Raw genomic sequence first — 26326 nt, forward strand, 5'->3', positions numbered from 1 at the left:
CATAGTTGTTTTAAATTCCTAGTCTGATAATCTCAATATTCCAGACATATTTGAGTCTGGTTATGATGCTTGCTCTGTCTCTTCAAATTGTGTATTTTTGATTTTTGGTATGCTTTGTAATTTTTTCTTGATAGCCAGACATGATGTACTGGATAAAAGGAACTGCTATAACTAGTCCTTTGGTAATGTGGGCACAGGGTGTAGAGGGAAAGGAAGTGTTCCTAGTCCTATGACTAGGTCTCAGTCCATTAGAGAGCCTGTGCCCCTGGACAGTGTACTTCACAAGTGTTTCTCAATTTTTTCTTCCCCTCAGGTGGGAGAGGATGGCTGGAGGTGGCTGGAGTTGGGTATTTATTTGCCTTCCCTGTGGTCAGCTGGCTCTGGTATTACTCCAGTGGGTTAGACGCCTCTGAAATAACTTCTGAGGCAGACCTTCTTACAAAGAATGGAATGCTCTGATGCATTTCAGCTTGGTTCCTTTTCCTTTCCTCCTACTGGAAATGCCAGGTGATTTTTCTCTGACATTCACTGAGAACCAGGTTGAGTTCCAGGAGGTAACATTCACGAAAGTGTGGGGAATCCACTATGTCTAGGTCCACCTAGAGTTTTTTAAGTCTTTTCTTGTCCACACTGAGCCTCCAGCAATTGGTCATTGTGATCCTCTGGTTCTCCCTTTCTGTTTCTCCATGTTGGGGGGCAGTGGTTTGCTTGTTGACATCACTCCTCTGATGGATCTGGGGAGAGTAGTTGATTTTTCAATTTTTAAGCTTTTTACTTATTTTTAGGACAGTCTGGCAACTTCTAAGCCCCTTACATGCTGGACTGGAAACCAGAAGTCTCCCCATCATCTTTTGACTACCTTTCCTATAATGGAGAAAATCCCCACATTACAAGGCCTGCCTGCTAGAACATATGAGTCAAAACTCAGTTCCCATCTTTCCCTGCAGCCGGCGCACAAGCATGCGATCTAGCTTTGCCAATTGGATGCTCATGTGTGACTTTGATTTGGAAGACGGCAACACAAGGAAGCAGCTTGTGTGTGAAGTTTCCATTTCGGCTGACATGATAGGCAGCCTAGGCAACCTGCTTTTGTTGTGGGATTGGAGGTACATTTCTCACCAGGTGATTCTAGGATAGTTTTGGGCATCGCTGGTGGTGCCTTAGCCTTAAGCTGATTCTCCAGGCTTCCCAACATGGCTGTCATCATCCAATAGAATTTTAATATACTGATTTTCTCCTTAGCCTGTTACCTTTTATTGCTTATTTCTAAGTTGGATACATGTTGGACCTACCTCCTCGTCTTCCTTTCATATTGAGGATTAGAAATACCATATAACTGTGTTTACAGCTTACATTTTTTAAGAGTAGCTATTAATCACTACCAACCTTATGTATCATTTTAGGATTCACAGAGCACTTTTTCTTCATTCTAATGAATCCTTAAGATAACTTTATGAAACAGATACGTAGATTTTGTCATTTTGCCCTTTTTATAGATGAGGAAACTAAAACTTGGAGCTGTTAACTGACTTGTCCAAGATCACCAAGTTAGCAATACACTGGAACCCAAATCTTTACTCTAAACGTGGAGATGTTTGTTTATGAAAGGGTGAGCAAGCATCTTTTTCACCATAAGGAGTTGAAAATATAAACAGACAAATGTCTATTTCAGAAAAGACTTATACTGCCTCTTGTCAAAGTTTTAGTCTTGGGAACATTTACTGGAATGTTAGCTTTAGCTTAATAACAATAATAATAAAATCTAAAATTAGAGCATTTAAAGTTATTTTGACCTAACAGAACCCACAGCTAAAATACCACCATTCATTTCTTAACTGCTGTACTCTTCTTCATACAGAATTTTAATGGTGATGGATTTATTACTGTTTAATGTTTGTCTACAACATTTTACAAGCTACTGAATCGTTCTGATAAATATCTCCAGCATCCCTGAAATTACCCACTTGCATAATTACTCAGCAGGTTAACATTTGTGGTGTCTGGTGCTTTGTAAGTAAACTGTTGAGTGATATGAACATTTGAGAGTTGATTACACAGTAAGGTTGTGCTTTGAAGAATGCTTAACATGGCATTTTGTCTGTATATTAATTTATATTTCAGTAACTTTTTTATAATGACTGCTCTTCATTTATTTATTTTTTAACATCTTTATTGGAGTATAATTGCTTTACAATGGTGTGTTACTTTCTGCTTTATAACAAAGTGAATCAGCTATACATATATCCCCATATCTCTTCCCTCTTGCGTCTCCTTCCCTCCCACCCTCCCTATCCCACCCCTCTAGGTGGTCACAGAGCACCGAGCTGATCTCCCTGTGCTATGTGGCTGCTTCCCACTAGCTATCGGTTTTACATTAGGTAGTGTATATATGTACATGCCACTCTCTCACTTTGTCCCAGCTTACCCTTCCCCCTCCCCGGGTCCTCAAGTCCATTCTCTACTATGTCTGCATCTTTATTCCCATCCTGCCCTTAGGTCCTTCATGACCATTTTTTTTTTTTTTAGATTCAATATATATGTGTTAGCATACTGTATTTGTTTTTCTCTTTCTGACTTACTTCACTCTGTACGACAGACTCTAGGTCCAAACATCTGACTACAAATAAGTCAATTTTGTTTCTTTTTATGGCTGAGTAATATTCCATTGTATATATGTGCCACATCTTCTTTATCCATTGATCTGTTGATGGACACTTAGGTTGCTTCCACGTCTTGGCTATGGTAAATATAGCTGCAATGAACATTGTGGTGCATGACTCTTTTTGAATTATGGTTTACTCAGGGTATATGCCCAGTAGTGGAATTGCTGGGTCGTATGTAGTTCTATTTTTAGGTTTTCAAGGATCCTCCATACTGTTCTTCACAGTGGCTGTATCAATTGACATTCCCACCAACAGAGCAAGAGGGTTCCCTTTTCTCTACACCCTCTCCAGCATTTATTGTTTGTAGATTTTTTGATGATGGCCATTCTGACGTGTGTGAGATGATATCTCATTGTACTTTTGATTTGCATTTCTCTAATGATTAGTGATGTCGAGCATCCTTTCATGTGTTTGTTGGCAGTCTGTATATCTTCTTTGGAGAAATGTCTATTTAGGTCTTCTGCCCATTTTTGGATTGGGTTGTTTGTTTTTTTGATATTGAGCTGCATGAGCTGCTTTTACATTTTGGAGATTAATCCTTTGTCAGTTGCTTCGTTTGCAAATATTTTCTACCATTCTGAGGGTTGTCTTTTGGTCTTGTTTATGGTTTCCTTTGCTGTGCAAAAGCTTTTGAGTTTCATTAGGTCCCATTTGTTTACTTTGTTTTTATTTCTATTTCTCTAGGAGGTGGGTCAAAAAGGATCTTGCTGTGATTTATGTCATAGAGTGTTCTGCCTATGTTTTCCTCTAAGAGTTTTATAGTGTCTGGCCTTTCATTTAGGTCTTTAATCCATTTTGAGTTTATCTTTGTGTATGCTGTTAGGAAGTGTTCTAATTTCATTCTTTTACATGTAGCTTCCAGTTTTCCCAGCACCACTGATTGAAGAGGCTGTATTTTCTCCATTGTATATTCTTGTTTCCTTTATCAAAGATAAGGTGCATGGGTTTATCTCTGGGCTTTCTATCCTGTTCCATTGATCTATATTTCTGTTTTTATGCCAGTACCATACTGTCTTGATTATTGTAGCTTTGTAGTATAGTCTGAAGTCAGGGAGCCTGACTCTTCCAGCTCCATTTTTCTTTCTCAAGATTGCTTTGGGTATTCGGGGTCTTTTGTGTTTCCATACAATTGTGAAATTTTTTGTTCTAGTTCTGTGAAAAATGCCATTGGTAGTTTGATAGGGATTGCATTGAATCTGTATATTACTTTGGGTAGTATAGTCATTTTCACAGTGTTGATTCTTCCAGTCCAAGAACATGGTCTATCTCTCCATCTGTTTGTATCATCTTTTGTTTCTTTCATCAGTGTCTTATTTATTCCAAGGTATTTTATTCTTTTTGTTGCAGTGGTAAATGGGAGTATTTCCTTAATTTCACTTTTAGATTTTTCATCATTAGTTTATAGGAATGCAAGAGATTTCTGTGCATTAAGTTTATATACTGCTACTTTACCAAATTCATTGATTTGCTCTAGTAGTTTTCTGGTAGCATGTTTAGGATTCTCTATGTATAGGAGGATCATGTCATCTGCAAACAGTGACAGCTTTACTTCTTCTTTTCTGATTTGGATTCCTTTTATTTCTTTTTCTTCTCTGATTGCTGTGGCTAAAACTTCCAAAACAATGTTGAATAATAGTGATGAGAGTGGGCAACCTTGTCTTGCTCCTGATCTTAGTGGAAATGGTTTCAGTTTTTCACCACTGAGGACTATCTTGGCTGTGGGTTTGTCATATATGGCCTTTATTATGTTGACGTAAGTTCTCTCTATGCCTACTTTCTGGAGGATTTTTATCATAAATGGGTCTTGAATTTTGTCAAAAGCTTTCTCTGCATCTATTGAGATGATCATATTGCTTTTATTCTTCAATTTGTTAATATGGTGTATCACATTGATTGATTTGCGTATATTGAAGAATCCTTGCATTCCTGGGATAAACCCCACTTGATCATGGTGTATGATCCTTTTAATGTGCTGTTGGATTCTGTTTGCTAGTATTCTGTTGAGGATTTTTGCATCTATGTTCATCAGTGATATTGGCCTGTAGTTTTCTTTCTTTGTGACATCTTTGTCTGGTTTTGATATCAGGGTGATGGTGGCCTCATAGAATGACTTTGGGAGTGTTCCTCCCTCTGCTGTATTTTGGAAGAGTTTGAGAAGGATAGGTATTAGCTCTTCTCTAAATGTTTGCTAGAATTCACCAGCCCTGGTCCTGGGCTTTTGTTTGTTGGAAGATTTTTAATCACAGTTTCAATTTCAATGCTTGTGATTGGTCTGTTTATATTTTCTATTTCTTCCTGGTTCAGTCTTGGAAGGTTATGCTTTTCTAAGAATTTGTCCATTTCTTCCAGGTTGTCCATTTTATTGGCACATAGTTGCTTGTAGTAATCTCTCATGATCCTTCGTATTTCTGCAGTGTCAGTTGTTCTTTTTCATTTCTAATTCTATTGATTTGAGTCTTCTCCCTTTTTTTCATAATGAGCCTGCCTAATGGTTTATCAATTTTGTTTATCTTCTCAAAGAACCAGCTTTTAGTTTTATTGATCTTTGCTATTGTTTCCTTCATTTCCTTTTTCATTTATTTCTGATCTGATCTTTATGATTTCTTTCCTTCTGCTAACTTTGGGGTTCTTTTGTTCTTCTTTCTCTAATTGCTTTAAGTGTAAGGTTAGGTTTTTTATTTGAGATGTTTCTTGTTTCTTGAGGTAGGATTGTATTGCTATAAACTTCCCTCTTAGAACTGCTTTTGCTGCATCCCATAGGTTTTGGGTCGTCATGTTTTCATTGTCATTTGTTCCTAGGTATTTTTTGATTTCCTCTTTGATTTATTCAGTGATCTTTTGGTTATTAAGTAGTGTATTGTTTAGCCTCCGTGTGTTTGTATTTTTTACAGATTTTTTCCTGTAATTGATATTTAGTCTCATAGCGTTGTGGTCACAAAAGATACTTGATACGATTTCAATTTTCTTAAATTTACCAAGGCTTGATTTGTGACCCAAGATATGATCTGTCCTGGAGAATGTTCCATGAGCACTTGAGAAGAAAGTGTATTCTGTTGTTTGGATGGAATGTCCTATAAATATCAATTAAGTCCATCTTGTTTAATGTATCATTTAGAGCTTGTGTTTCCTTATTTATTTTCATTTTGGATGATCTGTCCATTGGTAAAAGTGGGGTGTTAAAATCCCCTACTGTGGGTTGAGAATCTGCCTGCCAATGCAGGAGACATGGGTTTGAGCCCCGGTCTGGGAAGTTCCCACATGCAACGGAGCAACTAGGCCCATGAGCCACAACTAATGAGCCTGCGTGTCTGGAGCCTGTGCTCTGCAACAAGAGATGCTGCGACAGTGAGAGCCCCACGCGCCATGATGAAGAGTGACCCCCGCTCGCTGCAACTAGAGAAACCCCTCGCACAGAAACGAAGACCCAACACAGCCAAAAATAAATAAATAATTGATTTTTTAAAAATCCCCTACTACGATTGTGTTACTGTCGATTTCCCCTTTTATGGCTGTTAGCATTTGCCATATGTTTTGAGGTGCTTCTATGTTGGGTGCATAAATATTTACAATTTTTATATCTTCTTCTTGGATTGATCCCTTGATCATTATGTAGTGTCCCTCTTTGTCTCTTGTAATAATCTTTATTTTAAAGTCTATTTTGTCTGATATCAGAATTTCTACTCCAGCTTTCTTTTGATTTCCATTTGCATGGAATATCCTTTTCCATCCCCTCACTTTCAGTCTGTATGCGTCCCTAGGTCTGAAGTGGGTCTCTTGTAGACAGCATATAGATGGGTCTTGTTTTTGTAACCATTCAGCCAGTCTATGTCTTTTGGTGGGAGCATTTAATCCATTTACATTTAAGGTAATTATCGATATGTACGTTCCTATTACCATTTTCTTAATTGTTTGGGGTTTTAGTTTGTAGGTCTTTTCCTTCTCTTGTGTTTCCTGCCTAGAGAAGTTCCTTTAGCATTTGTTGTAAAGCTGGTTTGGTGGTGCTGTGTTCTCTTAGCTTTTGCTTGTCTGTAAAGGTTTTAATTTCTCCATCGAATCTGAATGAGATCCTTAATGGGTAGAGTAATCTTGGTTGTAGGTTTTTCCCTTTTATCACTTTAAATATGTCCTGCCACTCCTTTGTGGCTTGCAGAGTTTCTGCTGAAAGATCAGCTGTTAACCTTATGGGGGTTCCCTTGTATGTTATTTGTTTTTCCCTTACTGCTTTTAATATTTTTTTTTTTGCATTTAATTTTGCATAGTTTGATTAATATGTGTCCTGGCGTGTCTGGACACATTTGATTAATATGTGTCCTGGCGTGTCTCTCCTTGGATTTATACTGTATGGGACTCTCTGCACTTCCTGGACTTGATTAACTATTTCTTTTCCCATATTAGGGAAGTTTTCAGCTATAATCTCTTCAAATATTTTCTCAGTCCCTCTCTTTCTCTCTTCTTCTTCTGGGACCCCTATAATTCGAATGTTGATACATTTAATGTTGTCCCAGAGGTCTCTGAGACTGTCCTCAGTTCTTTTCATTCTTTTTTCTTTAATCTGCTCTGCAGTAGTTATTTCCACTATTTTATCTTCTAGGTCACTTATCCGTTCTGCCTCAGTTATTCTGCTATTGATTCCTTCTAGAGAATTTTTAATTTCATTTATTGTGTTGCTCATCATTTTTTATTTGCTCTTTAGTTCTTCTAGTTCCTTGTTAAACGTTTCTTGTATTTTTTCCATTCTATTTCCAAGATTTTTGGATCATCTTTACTATCATTATTCTGAATTCTTTTTCAGGTAGACTGCCTGTTTCCTCTTCATTTGTTTGGTCTGGTGGGTTTTTACCTTGCTCCTTCATCTGCTGTGTGTTTCTCTGTCTTCTCATTTGCTTAACTTACGGTCTTTGGGGTCTCCGTTTAGCAGGCTGCAGGTTCTTAGTTCCCGTTGTTTTTGGTGTCTGTCCCCAGTGGCTAAGGTTGGTTCAGTGGGTTGTGTAAGCTTCCTGGTGAAGGGGACTGGTGCCTGTGTTCTGGTGGATGAGGCTGGATCTTGTCTTTCTGGTGGGCAGGTCCACGTCTGGTGGTGTGTTTTGGGGTGTCTGTGGACTTATTATGTTTTTAGGCAGCCTCTCTGCTAATGGGTGGGGTTGTGTTCGTGTCTTGCTGGTTGTTTGGCATGGGGTGTCCAGCACTGTAGCTTGCTGGTTGTTGAGTGGAGCTGGGTCTTAGGTTGAGATGGAGATCTCTGGGAGACTTTTGCCATTTGATATTACATGGAGCTGGGAGGTCTCTGGTGGACCAATATCCTGAACTTGGCTCTCCCACCTCAGAGGCACGGGCCTGACGCCCAGCCGGAGCACCAAGACCCTGTCATCCACACGGCTCAGAATAAAAGGGAGAAAAAAGGAAAGAAAGAAAAAATAAAGTTATTTAAATAAAAAATAAAAGATAATTATTAAGAAAAGAATTTAAAGTAATAAAATAAAAGAAAGAATGAAAGAAGAGACCAAGCAAACCAAAAAACAAATCCACCAATGATAACAAACGCTAAAAACTATACTAAAGAATCCAAGAAAAACCAAAAAAATGGACAGACATAACCCTAGGACAAATGGTAAAAGCACAGCTATACAGACAGAATCACATGCAGAAGCATTCACATACTCACAAAAAGAGAAAAAGAGAAAAACATGTGTATATCGTTTCTCCCAAACTCGACCTCCTGAATTTGGGATGATTCGTTGCCTATTCAGGTATTCCACAGATGCAGGTACCTCATGTTGATTGTGGAGATTTAATCCGCTGCACCTGAGGCTGCTGGGAGAGATTTCCCTTTGTCTTTGTTCACACAGCTCCCGGGATTCAGCTTTGGATTTGGACCCGCCTCTGCGTGTAGGTCGCCTGAGGGCGTCTGTTCTTCGCTCACACAGGACGGGGTTAAAGGAGCAGCTGATTCGGAGGCTCTGGCTCACTCAGGCCGGGAGGGAGGGAGGTGTACGAAGTGCCTGGCGAGCCTGCGGGGGAGGGGCCCGTAGTGCGCGGCGAGCCTCTGAGGGAGGGGCACGGAGTGCGGGGCGGGCCTGCGTCGGCAGAGGCCGCCATGATGTTGCACCAGCGTGAGGCGCGCCGTGCGTTCTCCCGGGGAAGTTGTCCCTGGATCCCGGGACTCTGGCAGTGGCGGGCTGCACAGGCTCCCCGGAAGGGAGGTGTGGAGAGTGACCTGTCCTCGCACACAGGCTTTTTGGTGGCGGCAGCAGCAGCCTTAGCATCTCATGCCCGGCTCTGGGGTCCGCGCTCTTAGGCGGGGCTCACGCCAGTCTCTGGAGCTCCTTTAATCAGCGCTCTTAATCCCCCCTCCCCGCGCACTGCAAAACAGAAAGAGGCAAGAAAAAGTCTCTTGCCTCTTCGGCAGCTCGAGACATTTTCCGGGACTCCCTCCCGGCTAGCCGTGGTGCACTAACCCCTTCAGGTTGTGTTCACGCCGCTAGTCCTCTCCCTGTGCTCCGACCGAAGCCCGAGCCTCAGCTCCCAGCCCCGCCCGCCCCGGCGGGTGAGCAGACAAGCCTCTTGGGCTGGTGAGTGCCGGTCGGCGCCGATCCTCTGTGCGGGCATCTCTCCGCTTTGTCCTCCGCACCCCTGTTGCTGAGCTCTCCTCCGTGGCTCTGAAGCTTCTCCCACCCCTCCGCCACCCGCAGTCTCCGCCCGCGAAGGGGCTTCTAGTGTGTAGAAACCTTTCCTCCTTCACGGCTTCCTCCCACTGGTGCAGGTCCGGTCCCTATTCTTTTGTCTCTGTTTATTCTTTTTTCTTTTGCCCTACCCAGGTACATGGGGGAGTTTCTTGCCTTTTGGGAGGTCTGAGGTCTCCTGCCAGCGTTCAGTAGGTGTTTTGTAGGAGTTGTTAAACACGTAGATGTATTTCTGATGTATTTGTGGGGAGGAACGTGATCTCCACGTCTTACTCTTCTGCCATCTTGAAGCTCGGATCTGCTTTTCATTTATTAGAATGTAGGGAAACTGTAGGATGAGGAATGAGTGACTCAGTGAAGTCAATGAAGAATTATTTTTCTTAAATGTGATGAGACCTCTCTTTCTTTTTTTCTTCTCCAGTTAATGGTAACTGTGTTTTGGGGGAATTTCTTTTAGAGTTACTGCTTGTATCAGTGAAGGTTCACTTGCAGAGCACAGAATTCACACTTTATCTCTCTGGTTTTCCTTGCCATACTTCCCACTGCCCCCCTTTTAAACCAGTCATTGAAGTTATGTTATTTTTGGCTGTTATTATTTTTGTATTTGGGATGTACCTAGCTAGTATATGTGTTTTGCAAATGCTATTGCTGTTATTTATAATGTTTGTCTTATCAAAAATTTTACATATTCAGTGTTCTTCAGATTCTGCCCCGTGGAACATAGATTTGGGGAATTGACCTGAAATTTCTATACTGTCTTTAAACAAAGGTTAACTACTCCCAGTTCATGGAAAAACATATACTGCATAGTTTTTCCAGTTCTCCCCCCCTTCTCCCTTAACCTCCACTTGGTGTGAATGTTATGTGCTTCTGTATAAAATTCTCTATTGAATTAAGTAGTAAATGGTGGTAATTCATAGTCATCTGCCAATAATCCTTTTTCTTCTCGGTGATTTACTCCCTATGTTTGAAAATTACTTTATTTAAATCTCTTGATATAAATATTTTGTTTTAATGGTGGCATCTATTCTTATAAACGCAAATTCAGAAGAGTAATGATAAAGCAAATCAGGCAATCAGATTGTAAGAATAGTATCTGTAAATATTTACATGCTGTTAGTATATGAGAAATATATACATGTATATAAAACAATGAAAATCAGCCTTTTGGAAAAAATCTAGAGTTTCATGAATCTTCTGAGAAGCCCAATGAACTAAGGATTGTCAGGTGATGCAACGTGCGCTTGCCGAGCAGGTGTTCTGAGTTGGCTTAAAAAGGGAGCCTACGTTTCTTGGCTCCCTTTTTCCAGTTCACAGAACTTGCTAGCTCCTGGTTTTGCCACCAGGTAGACTCCATCTCAGTACCCCTTCAGAACGCTGGCATGTCTAACTGTAACTTAAGTGTAACTGTAACTTAACTGTAACTATGAAGTGTTCTGTACACATCAGGTGACCTGACTTAAAAGTGCTGGGCCACTATATGGATTGTTTTCTCCTGTGCCTCCCACCCTGGGAGAGTTACAGAGTGAAAGCTTTCTTTCTCTCACAGAGGTGTAGTCCTGGTGGTGCATTTTGGGATTAGTAAGTAAAAGAACGCTGTGGGAATTTAGGGCGGGGGAAATTCACTCTGAAACTGCGTTGCCCAGGGAAGGCTTTATGAAGTATGTGGCATGGTGAATTAATTTGATTTTAAAGGATGTGTTATTCAGATGGAGCAAGAATAGTTCACTTTGTGGAAACTTACCTTTGCTTTTTTGAAAGGAAACCCAATTAAGTGCTGAGGGTCACTATAGGCCTTTTAAAAAACTGTTACGGTCTTGAGATGTAGAACTCGAAGGGAATTTCTTTGCTCTTAAAGGAGAGGATAGAGGCATTTCATGCTGGCTCATCTTCTCCAATAGTGTTTGTCCTACGCCACCTTTCTCAGAATATAGACCCAAAGGGAGGGAATCTTCTGAGACTCTTGGCACTATCATCAATCATAGGTTGGTTAGCAGTCTCTTTTCTTCTCGTTAACTGAACAGCAAAGAACACTCACTAATTGAGGATTTTAAAGAGATTACAAATTCTTATGGATAAAAATAGCATTGGTGGTTACAAGTACTCAGCTGAAGTTAAGAGTTATCAGTCTTGCTTTGGGAAACAAGGTGACCAACTAACTGGTTTCAGGAAAACTACCTCTCCTATTCCAGTGATTAGTTAATAAAATTATTCCTGACAGTGGTAGGCCAAGAAGCTCAGGCAGTTACATATTTCGAGACAGAGAACCCATTGTCCAAAGGTCTCAGAAGAGCCTTTGCAAACACACAGAAAGGATTTAGAACAATTTGCATAAATCTCCCCATGGATAGCGACATGGCTCCAGTATTGGGGTGGTTCCAGGAACCCCTCCTTGGCTGTATCGTGGGGTGACGCTGTGCTTGGTGAGAACTCAGTCTCCCGACGGTTTTTGCCAGCAGGATGGGGTGATGGGACGCTGAATAAGCCTACTGTTTGGTTCCACATAAGGACTCTTTTGTGTTGGCCTGGGGCAGCCATGTTCAAGTTTGTCTTCTTTTTCCCCAATGATGTTTTTGGACTTTGTGGGCTGGAGAATTAAGCACAACACCTATTCTGAGCTAATCTGTCAGACTTTGCTCTGAAAGCTAACCATAGCCCCTTGTATTCTAGAATGTGGTAAATAATAGTCATACATATGGAGACTTAGGACTTTTTTTTTTCGTTGAAGTATAGTTGATTTACATTATTAGTTTCAGGTGTACAGCGTTGCTATTCAACATTTTTTATAGATTATACTCCGTTTAAAGTTATTACAAAACAGTGGTTATATTTCTCAGTGCTGTATAATTGGAGACTTCTGGTTTCTTAAAAGTAGGGGAGAGGAGGAGACTGCTTGGCATGACAAGATAGCTGGGCATTCACACCTGTCCATTGTGGAACTGTGGAAAGTAATTCCCTTCTGTGAATATTGTTTGCCTTGCTCACTAACTTCTCTAAGAACTATGTTCTCTTACATAGTTAACGAACAAGTTGTACTTTAATATTGGCCTATGAAAGGTGTGGGTCACTCTGGAGTGTAGTTTAAAATGCCAGGTGGTTACAAATCTGTTTCAACTTTTCTTTTTTTCTTATTCATTTTGGAAAAACAATGGTATATATTAAACACTACATATTAGGAGCTTTATTGGTTTCTTGCACGGAATGTTATCATTCTAGAAGCCACATAAGGAGTCTTAATTTAAAATCCAGAGAGTAGTTTATGCACTGGGGAAATTTAGTGCTTTAAGTGTAAAAATGAAATCCACTGATTTCTAACCTGGAGTTTATTTTCTTTCAGTCTGCTAGCTTGATTTCTCAGCTTTGTTCTAATAATATAAACATTTTTATGTTTATTTATAGGTGGCTTTAACCAAGAGAGCAGATCCAGCCGAACTTAGAACAATATTTTTGAAGGTCAGTATAAAGGAATTTATTTTGTTTTTTGTTTGATTTGTGTTCTGTAACTTTGAAGATTATTTTTGAGCAGCTCTTAATTTCATTGTTATATTTTAAAAAAAATCCCCCAAAGTATCTTAAGACGTGTAAAAGAGATCCTTTACAGTTATATCTATTTTTAAAAATGTATCAGATACTTGTAGGCGACTGTGATGGCTGCATGGTTTATGTTTTATTTCTTTTGTCTCACACGGTATTAGATATTGAAACAGAGTTGCCCGGGTGGCGGGTGGGGGGGAGGGTGTTCGGGGGTGGGCGAGGACCTCACAACCCATTTACCTTTCCAGGGTTGACTTGTGCAGTTTGATGATACTAATACTTTTCCTCCTAAGAAGTTTAAAGCTCTTCGTAAACATCTTAGTAATCCTTCTTTCATCCAAAGGGGACCAGCCTTGTCTCTCCTTAGAGCATTGTTGTTGCTCTTATCATCATCATCTTCATCATATCATTTTACTTCAACTGTGGTGCCCTTGAGGAGGCCCCAGTATGAGTAATAGTAGATACTACCTCACAACAGACAGCACACAAGTTTACTTCCTTAGTTTCTTACGCTTGCACCTACTTTGTGATATTAGGCACTGAGTGATTAATACTCTAATAAAAGCCTACCTCAGGTCCCAAACACTGGACCACTTTTAAGGTTATTTAACTGGCAATGAAGTACTAAAAAAAGAAAGAAAAGGCCACTTTTGTAAAGAAAATTTTGAAAAATATATATGTGGACCTTTTCTAAACATGGTGAAAAGGTAGCTGTGCTATATATAAAGAGGATCAAGCCTTCAAGTGAGAAACTTATTATACTGCTGTGTGTCAGATATATGGCTTAGGAAGTTATTAATTCTGTGAGCATCACTGTCCTCATCAAACTGTGTCACTATTAAAAAATTGAGGACTCAAGGAATTTGAATACTGATAGGATTATTTGATATTAAAGAATTGTTATTAATTGATTTTTTAGGCCAGGTAATGGTATTCCGAATATGGGAACTATAGAGTCTTTTTCATTTAGAGATGTACACTGAAGTATTTACAGATGAGATTATGCTATCTGAGATTTGCTTTTAAATAACCCAGTTTTGGTGAGGTAGGAGAAATAAGTGGGCAGTATGATGGTAATTTTTGCAATTGGGAAATGGAATATTGGGTTTATTATACTATTCAATCTACTTTGTATATACTGATATATGAACATTTTCATAATGTCATAAAATTTGTAAAGATTCAATGAAAAAACTTATTTGAAAGTGATATGCATTAGATATGCATGTGATATGCATCAGATATCGATTCAGTAAATGCTTGAAATTAAATAATTCAATAAAAGAGACGGACTCCAAGAGAAAATGGTTAAAAATATGAGCAAAATATGAGAAAAAAATGTATAAGGTGGATTGTATTATATATAGGAAAGCAGAATTCTTTATAAATTTGTTTTTTGCCCAGAAAGGTCAATACAGTGTAGAGATTCTAAGGTGGAAAAGAATTCTGGATGACGGAAGTCCAGAAAACAGAAACACATTTCTTCCTCACCTAGACTAGTGTTTGTTGCTGTGCACGTTGGGCCCTCCATGATTGGGCTGAGGTGTGTATGAGTGAACCATAGACATTTTAAAGGTGTGTATTTAAGGTCTTCTCTCATGAGGTAATTCTGGAAGACCACTTGCAGAAGAGCACGTGAGTGGGTTGCTAAGGAGCCTAGAGAGATGCATACAACTTGTTAACTCTAGCTGGCAAAGTCATCATCATTCCTTGAACTCAGGATCTGTGTACTTCCCATCTTCTAAACCAGCAATAGCTGTGGGCATCCTTCTGACGGGAAATGGGAACAACTTAGAGTGTCTCAGAAGATGGTGCATCTTGGGTACTTACTGGTCTTTTGATGTGATCCAGTGCAAAGGTTCCGTGTAAAAGCCGTGCCCACCCTTTGATGGCACGTGGTGGCTGGTGAGGCTGGGTTAAGATTCTGCTTTGGAACAACATATCTTTTTTCCAGCTGCCACATCTCAGTAGCAGGCAAGTCTTTACTGCAGACAAATGAGATTGGTCAGGTAGACCCAAGGAGGGTAGCAGTCCCTGCAGAGTTCTGGAGAGCCACCTGTGGGGCTTCTGCGTCAGCGGGCCGGAAGGCTGGGCTGGAACCTTTGGGACCAGATAGGGGAGTGCTGCCTTCTCTTGGCGTGGCTGGGACTACGTGGCTTTTGAGTGAGAGTTCCATATGACTTAGAGTCCGAGAGGATGATGTGGGGCAACTGTCCCCGAAGAAAACAGTGGTCAGCAGTTTCTGGAAGGGATTGTGGATCTGGCAGAGGTTCGGGTGATCTCATCAGGCTTGGGTAGTGTGGTACCAACACAAATCCACCTTGGCTCAGCACGCTGAGGAGCTCTTGTTTACTCTCTGCCGCAGACGCTGTTATGGGGGAAGAATAGGGAGAGAGGCGCCTGGGGGCTGGACCAGGCGTGTCTCTGCTGGGGCTGGGCTTTTCAGTTAAGCGAGGATCAGCAGTGAGCATGCTGTAAACCTGACTGCTTTGCTGACTTTCTATGACTCTTCCTGACTTTCCTTATTTATAAATATCCCAACCTTCTCTCTGCTAAACTAGTTAGATGATTCTTCTGTAGCTTAGGGGAGGTGGAGAGAAGCTTCACTGTACCCTTTGGACCAGATGTGCTGGTAACGGGAGTGGCAGCTGTGAAGAGCAGAGAGAGCTAGCAGAACCAAAACAGATAAGGAAAGAGGGGTCCTGGTGGGCTAAAATGGGCCCAATTCTGGCTTATTTTAGTTTTTTGAAAAGAATTAAAATCAATTCCACTTCGTTTTTTGAAGCTGCTTACTGTATGTTAAGTACAGTGTCAGGTGTTGGAGATATAAAGATGCATAAATCATGGCTCCTGCCCTTAACTATCTCACTGTGTGTGTGTTTAAGTGTAAAAAAATAATATGGTTGATCTGCATTATGTAGCATTAATTAGCAGGGAGATGATGTGGGGCTAATTACATCTTCCTAGAGAGGGTCATTAAAAGTTGCGGGAGGTGGTGATATCTGAGCTGGTATTTATCAGATGGAGAAGGTGGAGGAGGGTTGTGGAGCAAAGGAAGACCGTTCCAGGCAAAGGCAATAGCATGACCAAAGCAAAGAGCTCTAAGAGCTCCAGGTGTGGCAGTGGCCTGCAGCATAGGGGCTTAGGCAAGGGTACTAGAATGGTAGGCAGGGTGGAACTTGGCATAAAGCATCCCCAGCCTAAGGTGTTTGAATTTTTTTATGCAGGCTTTTCTAGTGATATGTGGCGGGTAATGTTTTGTCTGGATGTAGAAGTTGAGGTCTAGGTGTAGTCAGTTTTGTTTCTAACCTAAACGTTGACATGGGGTTTTCCTCTGCCTAACACTTTCCATGCTGCTTCATGTTAAACAGGTGTGTATTTGAGTGCTTACAGTTTAAATAAAACCCCATGGAAATTCGCAGTGAGTGGGATGTGCAGAAAAAGGAGACCAGATTTACAGGCATGCAGAAGGTAAAAAAAAATCTTAAGTCAGCACAGTCAAGGGTCACTTGTGTGGTTAAAGCAAATGCCACAGGAAATGGGAGGAGGGAGCAGTCCCTGTGGTGGGGAGAGGTCAGAGAAGGCTCCTTGGAGAGGGAATTTGTGGAGCCCCAGGGTCGCGTGGGAGCTGGGCAGGCACTGAGGAGGGCAGCCGAGGCTTCTGGGAAACAGGACCACATTGGAGGGAAGGCCTGGAGGTGGGTTTGGGAGCAAACAGCCTCCAGATTGAAGGATTCCTGCTCATTCTTCAAATGTTTATTTAAATTCAACTCTGTGCCAAGGAGTCTGCCAAGTATTACAGTGTGTGGGTGACAAAATTAGAAAGAGAATTGGGAGTTTGCTGTTTCTGCTAAGCAATAGGACTCCATTGAAGGTTTTCTGAGTTATCCAGCGACATGGAGTGTGGGTCTGAGATTTGATTGGTGCAGCAAGACCATGGGTTAGGCAGCGACGGACGTAATTGTGGTGTGAGACCCTAATAACTTGATGAGGGTTTTGGTAGCAGGGAGAATGGAGAACGGGCAAGTTAAAGACATTTTGAAGGACCATTTGGTTGAAAATGACCGATCTTTCATTCTTTGTCAACAAAAGCATAATATATACTTTAAAAAATGTTTGTAGGCAAAATTGGAAAAATAATTCCTTCTTTGAAAAACTTTTTCGTATGACAAAACAGTTCCTATGTTTTGAAAATTTAAAAGGCAGATGTGTATAAAGAAATGTAACTTGTGATCCATATATATTTATGTCTATATGTTTATATATACATGTATCCATTTCCCTCTCCCTGTTTCTTTGTCTCTGTATATGAATATAATTATTTTCCTTAACAGGAAATACCATTTTGTATCCATTTTTTCCCTCACCTAAGATGTTATGAATACCTTTTCCTATAATTGAAAGCATTTCTGCATTATTTTTATTGCTATCATATTACTGTATATGGCTGTTTTACCATAATTTATCTAGCCACTCCCTATTATTGGATGTTTAGTTGTCTTCTCTGCTCTGCTATCATTAACAGCACTGTAATGAATACCCTTGAAACTACATTTTTGCATATAGCTAGCATTTTCTTAGGATAAATTCATAGAAGTGGCATCGTTGGATTAAAGAGTGGGTTTACAACACTTTAAGGCTTTTGGTTCTTGGCAGACTGCCTTTCAAGAAGATTGTATCAGTACACGTTTTTGGGAGTATGGAAGTTTTCATTTCTCCACATTATGACGTCAACTCAGATTATTTAAAAAAATATAGCAGCAGCAGTAAAAAAACCTTTCTGCCAACTTGTTAGTTGAAAAATTGTATCTTCTTTTAAATTTTTATCAACAGTAACATATTTTTCTGTATTAACTTTGTGATAATTGTATTTAAAATTTTTTGTTATAATTTACAAATATACAGAAAATAGAGTAGTACAGTAAACACCCACATAACCACCACTTAATTTAAATTAATATCTGTCATATAGTTTCATATATATATTTAATGATATATTTCAGTGTAAGTTAGCTGTCACCATGATTCAGCCGCAATACTTTGGCATACAGCTCCAAATAATAAGAACAGTTTCCCTCATGGCCATAATATATATCACTGTGCACTTAATGAAATTAATAGTAATTCCTTAATAACATAAAATACTTGATCCATATGCAAATTCTTAATTATACTTTATTCCACCCCTATAACAGGGAATCAGGGTGAAGAATGGTCAGACGTAGTGATCAGGTGTGCACAGCATTTCTCTGTGGCTAGAAAACAGTCAAGGAGAATTTGCCCTTCAGCCCTCAGATGTGAATGATTTGTGGCAAACATGGGTGGCTGGATGATTATAGTTCTGGTGTGTTCACAGTTGATAGACTATTTTGTTTAACCAGTGGTGAGCAGGCCAGTTAGGCCCCCTGGCCTCTGAGCATACAGTGTAGTGACACATTCGTTTCCTTTGCTACTGTATGCATTGGGTGTGGTGGTGCGTCTTCATGTTGACAGTTGGCTTATTAGTCAGGGTTCTCCAGAGAAACAACCAGTAGGAGATATCTCCATCTCTAGCTCTAGCTATATATCTATCTAATGAGATTTATTGTGAGGAGTTAGCTCACACCATCCATTTTAGAGGCTGAGAAGTCCCATGATATACTGTCTGCGGGCTGGAGACCCAGGAAAACCTGTGTTGTAATTCAGTCCCAGTCTGAAGGCCTGAGAACCAGGGGAGCTGATGATGTAAATCCCAGTCTGAGGGCCAGAGAAGACAGGTCCCAGCTCAAGCAATGGGGAAGGATAAAAGGTGTGAATTTTTCTTTCCTCCACCTTTTATTCTATTCGGTCCCCAATGGATTGGATGAAGCTTATCCATATTGGGGAGGAAAATCCACTTTACTGAGGCCACAGATTGAAATGTCACTCTCATCCAGAAACACCTTCACAGACACACCCAGAAACAATGATTAACCTGGGCACCTGTTGGCCAGTCAAGTTGACCCATAAAATTAACCGTCACAATTAGTACTATACTAGGTTGTGCAAGGAATCCTAAAAGCCTTCCCATTTTATAAGTATATATGTTTAATCATATTAAAACTTCGAAAAATTGTAAGGGAGAGAAGCTTCAGGTCATTTGTAAAAGCTATTACCAAAGAAGGATTAAATAACATTTCAAAGATGTGGTAGCTGTAAGGTATAGTCCACTCCCCTGACAGGGACCCTCTTTCCATCAATCTAAGGAAAACCTTTGACATGTTTACTTTAATCACAGGCAGACCACCCCAGCCTTGGTGATGAGCTGATTTTTAAAACTGCAGAAAACTGTGTTCTTTGTGTCCAAATTAACATGTTCTTACATTTAAGAGATGATTTATCACCTCTAAAAAAATGAGGCAGGTAAAATACCTGAGATTTTTAAATGTCAACTGTTTATTGAGGGTTAAGTGAAGTGCACAAATCATAAATGTACAGCTCCATGCATGTTCACAAAGTGAGTACACCCAGGTACCCAGCACCTCAGAAGCCCTCTGACGCCCTTCCTAGTTAATACCCGCTCCTTCCAAGAGTAACTAGTTGTCTGACACCGTATATTAGTTTGCTTGGTTTTCAACTTTATATAAATAGAATAATACAATATGTATTCTTGTATCTAGTTTCTTTCACTCTTGCTTTATTTGTAAGATTCATGCATGTTGTCATGTGTAGTTGGTATTAGTTTATTCCATTGTGTGAATATACCACAGTTCATTTAAATATTCTACTGTTGACATTTGAGTTATTTTCCATTTCTTCACTCTTCAAAATAATGCTGCTGTGGGGTGGGACCAGCTTAGTGCTGTGGCCCCGATCCAACCCCTCTGGCCCCGATCCAGCCTCTACCTAAGGTACACACATGGGGGAAAGAGTGAAACCCGCACAGAAATGCACCCCTAAAGCCCTCAGGCCCTGGCCATGTCCCAAACCAAGGCAGAGACTGCTGTCATACCCAAGAGAAACCCAGCTCCCACCCCCAATAGAGCTGTGATGACCACTGAGCAGAGAAGCCCTGGCTTGCACATGGCTCTGGCTCTAGCCCCTCCAACTCCAGCTCCACCTCCTACCAAGGCGGTAGCTGCCAGTACACCCTGGAGAAGATGCAGCCCGTGCTCACATCAGATCTTTCTGTCCCACCAAAGCCACTGGGCACATGCAGACTGCATATGGATGCTCCAAGGACACGCCTTCAAGGCCAGGAGAGGTAATTGTTTCACCTAATTTCATAGAGACAGAGAAAGTTAAACAAAATGAGAAGACAGAGGAAAATGTTTCAAATGAAAGAACAAGGGAAAAAGCCTGGAAAAAACCACTGATGAAACAGAGATAAGTAATTTACTTGATAAAGAGTTCAAAGCATTAGTACTAAGAATCTTAACGGGGGAAAAGAATAGATGAACACAGTGAGAATTTTAATAAAGAACTAGAAAATATAAAAAAAGAACCAGCCAGCACTGGAGAATATAATAACTGAAATGAAAAAAAAATACACTGGAGGGAATTAACAAGAGATGAGGTGATATAAAACATATAAGTGATCTGGAAGATAGAGTAATGGAAATTGCCCAATAAGAACAGCAAAAAGTAAAACATCGTAAAAAGTGAGGATAGTTTAAGGAACTTCTGGGACAACATCAGGTGTACTAACATTTGCATTTTAGGGGTCCCAGAAGGAGAAAAGAGAAAGGAGTAGAGAGGGTCTTTGATGAAATTATGGCTGAAAACTTCCCAGATATCCAGGTACAGGAAGCACAGAGGGTTCCAAACAAGATGAACCCAAAGAGACCCACACCAAGACATACACTTAAAATGGCAAAAGGTAAAGGTAGAGAATTTTAAACGCAGCAAGAGAAAAACAAAGTCACATTCAAGGGAACTGCCATAAGGCTGTCAGCTGATTTTTCTGCAGAAACTTTGCAGGCCAGAAGGGAGTGGCATGATATATTTAAAGTGCCGAAAGGGAAGAACTTACAACCTGGGATACTCTATGCAGCAAGATTATCATTCAAAATTGAAGGAGAAATAAAGAGCTGCTCAGACAATCAAAAACTAAAAGAGTTCATCAATACTAAATTGACCTTACAAGAAGCATTAAAGGGTCGCCTTTAAGTGATGAAAAAGAAAAAGCTCCAATAAGAAATTACAGGAAGGGAAAAATCCCACTGGTAAAGGCAAGTATATAGTAAAGGCTGTAGATCAGCCACTTAAATAAGCCAGTATAAAGGCTAGAAGCCAAAAATTGTAAAATTAACTAAACTACAATAAACAGTTAAGAGATAGACATGAAGATGTAAGATATGACCTCAAAAACAAAATGTGGCAGGGAGGAACAGAAAATGTAGATCTTTTAGAATGTGTTTGAACTTATATGACTTAATCAGTTGAAAACAAGTAGATACAGTTATAGGTCAACATATATGAACTCCATGGTAACCACAAATCAAAAAACCTACAGTAGATACACAAAAACTAGAGAGAAGGGAACACAAATATATCCCTAAAGAAAATCATCAAACAACAAGGGACAAGACTAAAAGAAGAAGAAAAGCACAGAGAACAACTATAATACAAAACAACCAGAAAACAAGTAACAAAATGACAACATACTTATCAAAATAATATTGCTGTGGACATTAAAATGCTAAAGCATGGGGTTTTTGTTTTTTGGTGTGAAATTGCTGGGTCTCTGCTTACGTGTATGTTCAGTTATAGTAGATATTGCCAAGCAGTTTTCTAAAGTGCTTCACCAGTTACATTTGCTTCACATTTTGCAAACATTGGTTATTTATTTTTAATTATCTTGTGTATGAGTAGTGGTATCGCATTGTAGTTTTAATTTCCATTTTCGGTGGAATTTTTTTAGGGGTCGGTAGCTTGACAGTGATTCTAAAGATCATTTGGGGAAAAATCAAAGAGTGATTATGGCCAAGAAGACTTGCAGGAGAAAAGTAATGCAATGTTTTTTTAATTTTTATTGGAGTATAGTTGATCTACAATGTTGTGTTAGTTGCAGGTGTACAGCAAAGTGAATCAGTTATACATATACATATATCCACTCTTCTTTTAGATTCTTTTCCCATGTGGGTCATTACAGAGTACTGAGTAGAGTTCCCTGTGCTATACAGTAGGTCCTTATTAGTTATCTGTTTTATATATAGTAGTGTATATATGTCAATCCCAGTCTCCCAATTTATCCCTGCCCCCGTTCCCCCCTTGGTAATCATAAGTTTGTTTTCTACATCCATGACTCTATTTCTGTTTTGTAAGTTCACATTCATTCGGCAGATATTTATTGAACATGTTTCACTCTCTGCCAGGCAACAGTCTGGAACTTGAGGATATAGCAGTGAGAAAGGAAAAAAGTCCTGTCCTGGCAGAGCTTTCCCTCTAGTTATAGCAATTAAGATGCATGTAATCTTGCAAGAGTAGACAGGTCAATGCCTAGGATAGACCTGAAACAGTTCCTGCTGCAGTGATGACAGGAGCTGTCAGCCCATCCTGGCATTCTCCCATGGAGTTTGGTCAGAGTACATCTTGACCTTAGGAAGCCATTGACGACTGATCAGAAGTGGTACTGAAGATGGACTTGCTTGCCAAGCCTTTCCCTGGTGACCATATGATAATTTAGTATGTGGTAAACATTACATCCTAAATGGAGGAAGAGAGAATGATTTGATGTATGATCCTAGGACAACCAAGAGAGTAAGTAGAAAAGTCTCAAGGTGGAGGATACTTTTTCAGACCACATAGAAAAACAAAGTACCAATAATGTACTGAAACTTAAAGGTAAAAGATAAACCTATTCAAGAAAAGCTAAGAGAAAACGTGGGTGAATATTTAGTCTTGAGATGAGGAAGAACTAGTTTCTAAACTTAGAAGTAATGGAAGAAATTGCAAAGGAGATAAAAACCTACAGCCTCAATTATATAAAAATATTAAACTCGAAAAATATTTACAACAAGTATGATAGACAAAGGGGGAAAAGGCTATGTTCTCACACTGTTGGTGAGACTGTAATTGATACAATCTTTCTGGAGAGCAGTGTGTTAATAAGTATCAAGACCCTTAAAGATGCTCTCCTTTGACTCAACAATTTCTCTTCCGGGAGTCTAGCCTTTGAAATTTGCCAGGAATTTGGACAAATGTTACATACAAAGCTGGTTACCTTAGCTTTTTAAAAAAAATACCCAAAACTGGAGATAATCCAGTAATCTAATAATGTCTACTGATGGGAGAAGAGTTAAACTTTTTTAAATAAATTAAACTGTTTTTAAATAAATAAATTATTCACTACTATAAGCAAACATAGGTATAATTCTAAATCATAGGATTGCTGTAATTAGAAGTGACATTTCCTTTATATATTTCAGTCTTTTTTTGCCTCAGTTAGGAAAATCAAAGTATAATCCTTCTACGTTTGCAAAAAGCCAAATTCATTGCTAACTGAAGAATAGTAGGATTAGTGGGCCGTCTTTGAGCTTTTCTTTTTTTTTGTGCTAAAAAATGTTAAACAAAAACCAATAATCTAGACCATTTATAAAATACCTGTTGTGTGTAGGGCATTGTGCTAAGTGCGTTACATGATTGTTCATTTATTTCTAGTATCAACCTTAAGAGCAGGTAGTGTTGTTATCCCCATTTTACAGGTGAGGAGCCAGAGGCCCAGAAGGCTTTAGTTACTTACCTGAGGCCCTCCAGGTGGTTAGAGGCAGAGGCAGAAGCAGAGCTCTCTGCAGCCCAGGCCCGACAGAGTCTAAAGCCCATAACTGAGTATCTAACCAAGAGCTTATCCCACATTGGAATGACTGAAATGTAGAAATGACAAGTGACTTTTTTAAAAATTAATTTATTTTTATTTATTTTTGGCTGCATTGGTTCTTCGTTGCTGTGCGTGGGTTTTCTCTAGTTGTGGCGCGCGGGCTTCTCATTGCGGTGGCTTCTCTTCTTGTGGAGCATGGGCTCTAGGTGCGCGGGCTTCAGTAGTTGTGGCTCTCGGGCTCTAGAGCACAGGCTCAGTAGCTGTGGCGCATGGGCTTAGTTGCTCCGCGGCATGTGGGGTCTTCCCGGACCAGGGATCGAACCCATGTCCCCTGCATTGGCAGGCGGATTCTTAACCACTGCACCACCAAGGAAGCCCCGACAAGTGACTTTTTAAAACAGTTTTAACTGGGATTAACGGCAGTTACAGAGGGAACAGAGATGCTATCATTGCACCTCTGTTCACTGTGCTCTCCCATCACTGTGGCTGCTGTCACCCAACTAGCTCTCTTCTTGTAGTTCATGGTCCTCATCTCTCCACCCCGCAAATCCCTGTTTGATCCCAAGGATCAAGAGGCCCTCCCCTGCTTCACAGGGATATGTGTGACCCCCATGTTGTTTCTCAGCGTTTCCCACAGCCCCCGGTCCTCCACAGAACAGAAATGAGCAGGTTCCACTTATGTGAACTGGAACGTCTTGCAGGCAAGACCTGGGGGGACGCTGTGAAAAAGCATAACATGCCACCTTAATCTCTTGTTTTTTTTGGCCACAGTGCGCGGCACGTGGAACTTCCCTGACCAGGGATTGAACCTGTGCCCCCTGCAGTGGAAGTGTGGAGTCTTATCCACTGGGCCACCAGGGAAATCCCACCACCTTATTCTTGTTAACCATTTCTGCTGTAGAATGGAGAGGACACTAACCACAGCAGCATTTCTTACCTGCTTCCATAAAATCTCACAGCAGCCATGTTGTTAACAGTTTGCTCTCCAGCTTATCCTTTTTTTTTTTTTTCCAACGTTATTGCCTTTGAAACAGGAAAGAGGGCAAAAGAATTGGGTTGTTTTCATTCATGATTTCAGAATTCTACTTTTTAAAAAACAAAAAACAACTGTATGTTCTTGCTAAAGAACAAGACAAAATTTGTCCTTCTAAATTTCTGTAAACCTGGGTTTCTCAAGCTCAGCGCTGTCGACAGTTGGCTGGGTGACTGTTATTGGGGTGGAGGGTCGTCCTGTGCACTGTGGGTATTTAACAGCATCCCTGGCCTGTATCAAGTAGATGCCAGTTTCTGCTTCTGCCCCTCCCCCCAAGTTATGACAATCAGAATTGTCAGCAGACACTGCCAGATGTCCCCTGTGAGGAAACGCGAAAACAGAGGCAGCTCAGAGCTAGAGAACTCCACCCCAGAAAGGTAACGTACAGAGAAGGCTCGTCTTTGTGCGTTGTGCTTGACTCTTGGGGACATTGGTGTATGTAAGCTGGACAGTCAGGCTAAGCTGCCTGCAGTTGAGAACCGCTGGTATAAAAATAAAACTCGGCAAACTTAATGGGGTTTTGCTTTTTATTTGGAGCGATGGGAAATAACTGTCCTTGTGAAGAGTATATTGTCATGTCTGATATTTTATCCATTGAATATTCTCCGCTTTTTCACATATTGGTTATATACTTTTGAGAACAAAATATATTTTCTTTCTCTTTTTAAACAGTATGCAAACATTGAAAAAAATGGTGAATTTTTCATGTCTCCCAATGACTTCGTCATTCGATATTTGAATATTTTTGGAGGAAGCCAGCCTAATCCAAAGACTGTGGAACTTTTAAGTGGTGTGGTGGATCAGACCAAAGATGGGTATGTTTATTTTTAATTATCTCGTTTAATTGTTTTTTGTTTGAAACAGCTTTCTGTTGCTTTAATGATTAGAAAGTCAGTGTTTACCTTCCCATCACTTAAGAGCATTTTCTCTCGCTATTACAATTAATACGTTATTTTAGAAATAATACCCTTAACATTTCCTTCAGTGTTCTTATCACAGTTGGGGATTCTATATGTGTATTTCTTGACATAGTTTAAACAACTGTTTATAGTTTCACAACTCTTGTAGTTGAATGGTGTGAAGATGTACTCAAGTGTATGTAGCATATTGGTATTTTTGAAGGCCACTGTAAAAATTGTGAGTAAATTTAAAACATAGCTCTGTGAACTTTTCTACAGTCTTTCTCTCTGCTCAAGTAACTTTTAAATGTCACATATGATTAAATGCTCTAAATCTAACAGACAGAATAATGATTCCAAATACCCAAGAAGGGCATTCTGCCCAAGCTGGAAGAGAGACACTGGACCATCTAAAATTAAATAGGACACTTTGCAAAATGCCTTTGGATTTTTTTTCCCTTACCAGTCTTTTCTGTTTACATTTTTAAAAATGAGTCATTCCTAAGTTGTATAAGAATGCAGTTGGGGCTTCCCTGGTGGCGCAGTGGTTGAGAGTCCGCCTGCCGATGCAGGGCACACGGGTTCGTGCCCCGGTCCGGGAAGATCCCACATGCCGCGGAGCGGCTGGGCCCGTGAGCCATGGCCGCTGAGCCTGCGCGTCCGGAGCCTGTGCTCCGCAACGGGAGAGGCCACAACAGTGAGAGCCCCGCGTACCACAAACAAAACAAAACAAAACAAAA

General features: G+C 40.2%; 1 protein-coding gene across 1 annotated transcript in view; it reads left to right on the forward strand.

Annotated features, from left to right (window-relative positions):
* Window positions 1-26326, forward strand: part of SLC25A13 (solute carrier family 25 member 13) — a gene marked incomplete at its 5' end in the record, with an annotated part of 204398 nt that overhangs the window by 19477 nt on the left and 158595 nt on the right. The window contains 2 exon segments of the mRNA XM_082846449.1: window positions 12743-12796; window positions 25360-25502. Of these exon segments, the coding sequence (XP_082702575.1) occupies window positions 12743-12796; window positions 25360-25502 (197 nt within the window).

The sequence above is a fragment of the Leucopleurus acutus genome (genome assembly GCF_964270905.1).
Source record: "Leucopleurus acutus genome assembly, chromosome: 9".
Classification (NCBI taxonomy): domain Eukaryota; kingdom Metazoa; phylum Chordata; class Mammalia; order Artiodactyla; family Delphinidae; genus Leucopleurus; species Leucopleurus acutus.